The sequence below is a fragment of the Crocuta crocuta genome, unplaced genomic scaffold (assembly GCF_008692635.1).
Source record: "Crocuta crocuta isolate KB4526 unplaced genomic scaffold, BGI_CrCroc_1.0 scaffold165, whole genome shotgun sequence".
Classification (NCBI taxonomy): Eukaryota; Metazoa; Chordata; class Mammalia; order Carnivora; family Hyaenidae; genus Crocuta; species Crocuta crocuta.
In genome coordinates this window covers 1,522,880-1,531,378 of record NW_027530502.1, presented here as the reverse complement: position 1 = coordinate 1,531,378, position 8,499 = coordinate 1,522,880, and the positions used below count along the sequence as shown (strand labels likewise).

At 38.0% G+C, this 8,499-nt stretch overlaps 1 protein-coding gene across 3 annotated transcripts in view; it reads left to right on the top strand.

Moving 5' to 3' along the window:
• Positions 1-8,499, top strand: part of LOC144233773 (phosphatidylcholine translocator ABCB4) — a 69,023-nt gene that overhangs the window by 501 nt on the left and 60,023 nt on the right. For all 3 annotated transcript variants that reach the window (XM_077766810.1, XM_077766809.1, XM_077766808.1), the window contains exons 2-3: positions 2,254-2,308; positions 5,293-5,443. In XM_077766810.1, coding sequence (XP_077622936.1) covers positions 2,254-2,308; positions 5,293-5,443 — 206 coding nt within the window. The remainder of the gene's footprint in view (positions 1-2,253; positions 2,309-5,292; positions 5,444-8,499) is intronic.

The following is an 8,499-nucleotide window of genomic DNA, read 5'->3' as shown; positions in this document are numbered from 1 at the left end:
CTTGGTTTGTATTTCTCCCTTGGGGCAGTGATGTGGGGAGGGGGACCTTGAACAGCCTCATTCTTCTGTAACCTGAGCTTCCAGATCAATATTTGTTCACATGCCAAGGGAAGACCTCAGCGCTTCATTTGCTTGCCCCTCTTTCTCTCTGGTTCTCTGGGGCCCTTGCTAAGCGCACTTTACAGGCTTTAGTAGGGGCAGAAGCAAGCGACCGGTCAATGGTGTGTTGTCTTCGTTTCCTCTTTCAGTGTGGGAATAGTGAATCATTTTCGCCTTTAGCCTCAAATAGTTTCTGCGTCTGTTATGGTCTCTGAGTTCATGCCAGGCCACCCAAAACTAATTGACCCATGTCATCAAGTAATCACCCAGAGGGACAAATTTATCAGATTCTGTAGTGAGTCCTCAAGCTGCAAGGGGCCTGATAATACAAATAAAAATACACCTATCTGATGTTTAAACTAAAGAATTTGGTCTGTTATCATCTTCATACAGTGATATTGCTCTCTTCCTTCTAAGTACTGTGGCATTCATTCATAGAAAATTTAGTTTGCCAGATAGAATTAGGAAACGGATGGTATTACTTCTACTAGAAAAAAAAAGTGGTTTTCGTAAGCTGGCAATTTAGGCTGGGATTGACTGTGAATCTGTAAATAGATGGCATTTTTATGAAGGCTGTATTTATGTGCTGCACCAGCTGAACATTTGATGAGTGTACAAAGTAGCTATCCCTGCAAAAGCTATAGTAATCCCCCAGACCGCACAGGAGGTCTCGGAAGTGAAGTTCACGGCCTTGTATTGCAAACATGAGAAAACAGTTCAGAAGAGAAATACAGAAAGTTAATAGTGAGTGAAGAGTGTAAGATTATGAAAGTAAATGTTGAGACTAATTTTTATTAAAAACAGACCAAAACTTATTCGTTCAAAGGAAGTCAAGTGCATGTTAGTTATTTAGGGCAAGTGGCAAGTTAGTCATATACTAGTTCCAGTCATGCTGCTATGTTGCCTACGGCACCTTCTTCAGAACATATTTAGTGGCAGATGTCTGTCTTTTGATTTTAACATGTGTTCTAAATAATTTGGGATTAAGTCTTCTGAGCAAAACTTTATCACCTATCTAAACTAGTTAATAAATTAATTAAGCTAAATAAATGGGTGTAGGTAAAAAAAAAAAAATCACTACCCCCATGAAGTTTACATTACTATATGAACGACAGACATAAATAATACTTGTGAAAACTGAGTAAGCTACAGCAAATGTTAGAAGATAATAAATTCTATGGAAGATACTAATCAAGGCTAAGGAAATCGAGAGAGCACAGAAAAAGTAGGTTGCAATTTTTAATAGGATAGTTAAGATAGGTCTTACTGGAAAGGCAGTATTGGAGGGAAGACTTGAAAGACATGAGAGGAGAGACACGTATGGCTGTCTGAGGGGACAGCATTCCCAGCAGAGGTAACTGACAGTATAAAGACCGGCTATGGGAATTTGCTTGGTGTATTCACAGAACAGTGAAGCAGGGAGGCCAGGGTAGCTTGAAGCAAAACAAACAAGAGTAGGAATAAGAAATATGGTCAGAGAGGTAACAAGGAAACAGATCATATAGGGGCCAAAATCTAATGTAAGAATTTTGGCTTTTACTCTCAGATAAATGGGAGCCATTATAGGCTTTTGAGCAGAAGAGTAGCATATGACTTGAGTTTGTAAATGATTAGTGTGGATGCTGTGTTGAGGGTAGACTGAAGTTGGTATAATTGAAAGTAGAGAGACTAAGGAGTTTTCCTGGGCCATTGGGATAGTAATAAAAGCGGTGAGCAGTGGTTGAATTCTGGATGTAGTTTGAAAGTAGAGCCAACAGGATTTCCTGACACCACTCCATACAGTCTTTCAGAAGAGTAAACTTTACTATTTTTAGATCAATACATATTTTTTAGCAACAGAAGAATTTAACTGCTTGGCAGATATTAACCTCTGTATTTTCTTTCTGTGTGTGACCTCTGCAAGACAGGTGGCCATTTCTCATTTATCCACATATTCTTGTAGTACCTTGGACAGTTACTTTGCACCCTTGGTGATTGCCTGGTAGCGTTTGTTAAATGGGCTAATGTTGACAATTTGTGGATATCACTGTTTTGTATTTGAAAATAGTATAATATTTGAATGTGGTAATGACTCAAGTTTATAGTCAATTGACTGTAAAACATTTTGTAACAGATTTAAACTTAAATAATTGTTTTTTTGGTTTTTTTTTACAGCAACCAGGACACGAAAAAAAAGAAGAGCGTGAACTTGATTGGACCATTAACATTGGTAAGCTGTGAAATATTAAATATGAATAATTCTTGTTTTCATTAAGATTTCATGCTTGAATCAATAGTTATGGAGCCAGTAGTTTAAGATTGTCTTAGGTTGGCTTCTTATAATCAGTGGACCACATTCTCAAGGTACATGATAAAAGAGGTAGGGATAGGCTGGCTGTGACACAGAGCAGAGTCACGACTTTTGTTCATAGGACCTTACAAACGAACCAATTTCAGGGAAATGCATTTCTGCATCTGTTTCTCACACACACACCACCACCACCACCACCATCATGACCACCACCACACGCCCTCACCAAATTTTGGTTAAACACGACTGCATATAATGAAAGTGATTGTTAACTACAGAAATTTAGAAATAATTAAGAAATCTATGTTTACATTTGGCTTCCAAGGAAATTGATTAAATTCTCTGGAGTAATTATTAGAGATTCTGATTATGTTTCACATAATTCTCAGTGCTTTTCTGCTGGCACACTGCAAGCCAGTATATCTTTGGAAGAAGTCTAATCAGTTTTTCATTTGTACTATGTCTCAGAGAGGTGGCCCAAGAAAGTGTTTGCCTGCTTTGAGTAACCATGAGGCTTTCAAACCATTATTCCATAGCAAAGAAGTTGACATTAAATGGCATGTCAGCTGAAATCTCTAGTTTAGTAGGTAAATGGATGAAAAGACACCAAAACCTCCTCAGTCTCAAGTGTTGCCGCACATTTCTCATTTCACCGCAAAGCCCCATTCTCCTCTCCCTGATTCTTGCGATATTTTTGTTTAAAACTGTCAGGTTTGTTTTTTTTTAATTCAGTGCTTTAGAGAATAAATTGTAAAACTAAGTTTGGTTTTAATGCACATGTTTTAAATCTGCCTCCTACAGCAAATAAAACACAAACCTTGAGGTAGAAATTTAGAGCATTTAGTTTGACCTTAAAAGTTAAAATTTAAACTAAATTGAAATATAATCTTTTCTGCCTCTGAATACATATTTGTCCTGAAAGAGGTTCAGGACAACTGTTAGAAGGTTATAAAAAAACTGTTTCTAACAAGAATTAGCAATTAATTGTTTTGTTGAAAATCACTTAAAACAAATCTAAGTTTACTTAGGATGTTGCTGTGAAATTCTTATAGTTTTAAATTTAAGCTTAGAGACAATGGAATTTTCTTTAAGTAGTGTAAGTATTTAAAATGATCCTCAATTTCATGTAAATGTTCACTAAGGAGAACATTACATGGCAACCCAATCCTGTGTTTGTAACTGGCCAGTAGACCCAAGTGCTCTCTCTATCTCTCTTCCCTGGGAGCCACTAAAATGAACTCTGGCAACACCTAATCCCCATTGTAGCAATTTTAGGGACACTTCTTCATTTGCTCTTGACATTACCTGTTCCCCTTGTTCTTTTCCAAGCTCCACCTGGCTTCTGAACCTTTGTCTCTTTCGGCACTCTTGCTTGCCCTGCGTGTTTGATGATGGAATTTGGCCTCCTCACACTGAACTTCTGGAACTCTGTGAGAACAGTTTGCACACCCCTCCTCCCCACCAACTGTGTCTGATCTCACACTGCCCTGGCCTGTTGACCCTGTCTGACTCTGCTTCAGCTCTCAAAGACCCTACTCTGCCAATCCTGACTCATCACTCATTCTCCTGATGACTGTGCCTCATCGCCAAAAGGGGGTGGGGTGATGGAAATGGGTAGAGAGAACAGATTAAGAAGGTGGTTGGGGGAAGACGCAAGGGACAGAGAGGAAGTAGAGAAATGGAAATATAAGAGAAGAAGGATGTAATCTAGAAGGCAGAGAAAAAAAAAGAAAAAAACAGAGAGAGCCATAGAGCAGACAATCAAAAATGGGAAGAAAAAGTGAGATTAGAGCTAAAAAGACAGTGAGAGACAAAGTCTTTGGAGCACTAAGACATTGATTGGCTGGTTAGTTCTTGGGTGCTGTGCATGTCATGGTGACACCTAGTATCACCCTTCTAAGTGATGGTACTAAGTACACTATACTAAGTACTAAGATAGTACTAAGCCCAAGAAGGTTGGTGAGGCCCACCAAGTCTTTTATACCTCTCTCTAACCTCTTTCAGAACTTCTGAAACTCATGAGGTTATCTGAGCACTCCTATGCAGTTTCTAGGCATCTTGCTATTCTAAGCCTAAACACCCCCACTTCATCTGTACTCCCCAATTCTTCTTCAGCAAATTCTCCCTTATCCTTCCAGATTCTTCAGCGAGTATCATCTCTTTAAGCAAGACTTCACCAAAATACACATATAGGCACTCCATAATGTTTGTTTCATTTCACTTCGGAGCTTCCTTTCAAAAGTTAACTTAAACTTCTTAAAGGAAACTTACCATTAAACTCAGGGGATCTGTGTCCTCCATCTTTGTAATTCTCCCTCTGAAATATTTTGAATGTTGTTTTAAAGGATGCGATATGCGTGTGCATGTATGTGTACTCCTGTTTTTAACTCACTACCTAAGGAACTTTTGGAAGATCAAATAGTATTTCTTCTTTTTAATTTTTTTAATGTTTACTTATTTTTGAGAGAGAGAGAGCATGTGAGCGAGCGGGGGAGGGGCAGAGAGAGAGGGAGACACAGAACCTGAAGCAGCTCCAGGCTGAGCTGTCAGCACAGAATCCAACACAGGGCTCCAACTCATGAACCATGAGATCATGACCTCAGCTGAAGTCAGAAGCTTAGCCAACCACACAGGCACCCTGAACAATATTGCAGTCATGGAACCAAATGAGATACTGATTAAACAAAATCAGATTGATTTCTTCACAGAATACAAAATAAGTGGAATCATAAAATTAATCTGTCAATAATTTGGATTGAAATCCTCCTTCTTCCCTACTACATTTATCTGCAACTATTATAAAAGTACAGACTTTAAATAAAACCCAATGAACATAGAATTGTGGGAAAAAAGAGATTCTTTTCTATAAGGTAGTATTTTATTTCCTTTTTTTTATTTTTTAGTTTCGATATTCTGACTGGCAGGATAAATTATTGATGTCCCTGGGCACCATCATGGCCATAGCTCACGGAGCAGGTCTTCCCCTCATGATGATAGTATTTGGACAAATGACTGACAAATTTGTTGATACTGCAGGAAATTTCTCCTTTCCAGGTAAGCATTTCTCTGTTTTTTAAAAAAACATACATTGTACTCTAACTGGATGTAAGATTAGAAGTTGATTTTGCTATTCCTCATCTACTTGTTTAATGGTTTGGATTTCTGGGTGACTCCAGATATCACTGAAAGAGCTATATAATTCTTAGAAAGTTCCTTAAATACTCATTTAAATGTCAACAAATAGGTGTATTCTGTTTGACTTTTAGTACAGAATAAGGAAATATTCAGAAAGCTCGCATCTAAATCAAGCAAGGCAGTCTCTTTACTTGAAGACTGTAGAACTATAATAGAGTATGTTCCTCCCTTTGGTGATTACTGACAGAATTCAAAATATCTCAGTTAGCATGGCAATACTTCTTAGCTATATTCAGCCTATAGCTCTGTTTCTGGTTTTCTTTATCTTTTCTCTCCCTCCACACTTTTTGTTAAAGTTATATCCATTTTGTGTCCCTAGTTTTTGGATCAACCAGATTGACTGGACCTTGATATACCATTTCACTAAAGAGTGAATGGTTTCAGTGTGAGAATAATGTGTTTTGAAACTCAGGTAGAGGAGTATTAATTACTGAAGAGCCAAAGGAGTCCCATAAGTTAATGTCATCTGTAAGAGGGACTTGGGCAACAGCTCTGGATCCAGGTTCCAATGGACAGAGTTATTTTCGTAGTAGCCAAATTCAACACAGAAAGGAAGATTTCAGTGCTTTCTACCAAGCCTGATGGCTCAGCTTCTCCCAAGAGAACCTCATAGGTGCTAAGTTGGAGAACATGGAGTGAAGTTTTATCGGTACCCAGATGGTGGAATAGAAGGAAAAAAAAAAAACTGATAAAGGAAGGGCAGCTTAACATAGCAAAGATACCTGAGAAAAAGTGGACTGTATCGTTTAGATCAGTAAGAGTTTTCAGTGTTTACTGATTCAGGGCTATGTATTTGGTTAGCAGTGTAGAGCGTAAGTGTAATTACCTAAGAGAATGTGATTGCATGATTCATACAGTAAGATCTGTTTACATAAATATTAATATCTTTTAGATATCTGGTAAAAGCATCTTTTGAATAATTAAACCTCCTAAAAAAACACACACTTTATTTATGCTCAAATACTGTTGTCTGTAAGAAGAGCCTCTTTATCATAATAATAATGGTAGTCTTCTATTGTATTTATATCTGCTAGGTCCTATTTCACTTAACCTTTACAAGAACAATCCTTCACAGTAGGTAGTACTATCCTCTGTGACATATGAGGAAACTGAGGCTTGGAGAGGATAAATAAGTTGTACAAAATTACATAGCTGGTGGGGGTTAGGACAGATTCAAACCCAGGCCTTTCTGCCATCTAAAACAATGCTCAGAACCCAATTATACTCCCAATGTAAAAAAAATTGTGGGGTTTTGTTTGTTTGTTTGTTTGTTTGTTTTGGGAAAGTTTTAAATGGATTACTTTGTTTGACCAGTGACCAAAACTTTAACACAAACATTGCAAAGGTAAAACTGGAGCAAGATAGTACAGTTTAAATAGTCTTTAAGGAAATGAGGAGTAAGAGTTTTCTACTTGTTTTCCTTTTACTTCTTAGAACATCTATAGGTTTATAATGTTTATATATATGGCAGGATGATGCCCAGATTTGGACACATCAATCAAAAGTTGGTTTCAACTCAGGGTTGAAAACATAGATTAAAGGATGAATGGATAAACAAAATATTATATATACGTTAATATATATATGATGGAATATTATTCAGCCTTAAAAAGGAAAGCAGTCCTGGCATGCATTATACCATGGATAAACCTTAAGGATATTGTGCTAAGTGAAATAAGCCAGTCCCAAAAAAGACAAATACTGAATGACTCCACTTATATGAATTAGTCAAATTCATAGAAACAGAAAGTAGAATAGTGGCTGCCAGGGGCTGGGACAGGGGGAAATTGGGAGTTGCTGTTTGATGAGCATAGAGTTTCAGTTTTGCAAGATGAAAAAGTTCTGGAAATTGTGCAACAGTATGAATAACACTACTGAGTCGTGTGAATATACTTAATGCTACTGAACTGTACGCTTAAAAACGACTAAGATGGTAAATTTTTTTATGTATTTTATCTCAATTAAACTTTTTTTTTTTTTAATGTTTTATTTCTAGGAGAGAGAGACAGCGTGAGCAGGGGAGGGTCAGAGAGAGAGGGAGTCACAGACTGAAACAGGCTCCAGGCTCTGAGCTGGCAGTCAGCACAGAGCCCGATGCGGGGCTCGAACCCACGAACCTCGAGATCATGACCTAAGCGAAAGTCGGACGCTTAACTGACTAAGCCACCCAGGCGCCCCTCAATTAAACTTTTTTTAAATGAGCTTAAAATAATGCAACGCATTTAGCACAGATGAGTTCATGTTTGGGCCAATTTTAATAGTCCTGTTTTTGGTTTTACTGACACCAGAATAATTCCACAACTTTCTTATTGGGAACAGTTTGTTTGTCACTTGTTTCTAATTATGCAACCCAATAGCTTTGAAGCTGGGCATGGCAGATAGGTGCCACGTGCTATGCCCAGGGCCAAATTCAAGGTCTCTCTGGGAAATGACACAAGCCAGTCGCTTACAAATCTGTGATTGCAGGGTTGTTAAACTCCCCAGAGTTGCCAACGTAGTTTCTGTAGCCACCAAATAAAATGGCCCTTGGTCTTCTATAGCCGCATTTGTCACTAGGCCTACAGGCAGTCTTGGAAGATTTGCAATGAGATGTCCCTCACAGGTTATACCTCTGCAGAAAACAAACTCTTTAAATTTCATACTCAATCTAAATCCAGAGATCTCCCTGGTATGTTGGGAATTATAGAGTTTAGCAAAAATCATGAAGTCTGAGAGAAGATCGGGTACTCAGCTGTACTTAGCCTTAGCTGAGCTCACTTGCTCCTCTCATAGAGATGATATTTACTTAAAATCTATTCTTTAGAATTGTTGGATTCTTGGACAGCTGGACTAAATGGGAGCCAATAGGAAGGGAATGTGAGAAGAATACGAGGTTTAAATTACAAGATTTGACAGTGAATGATTGTGAACAGAGG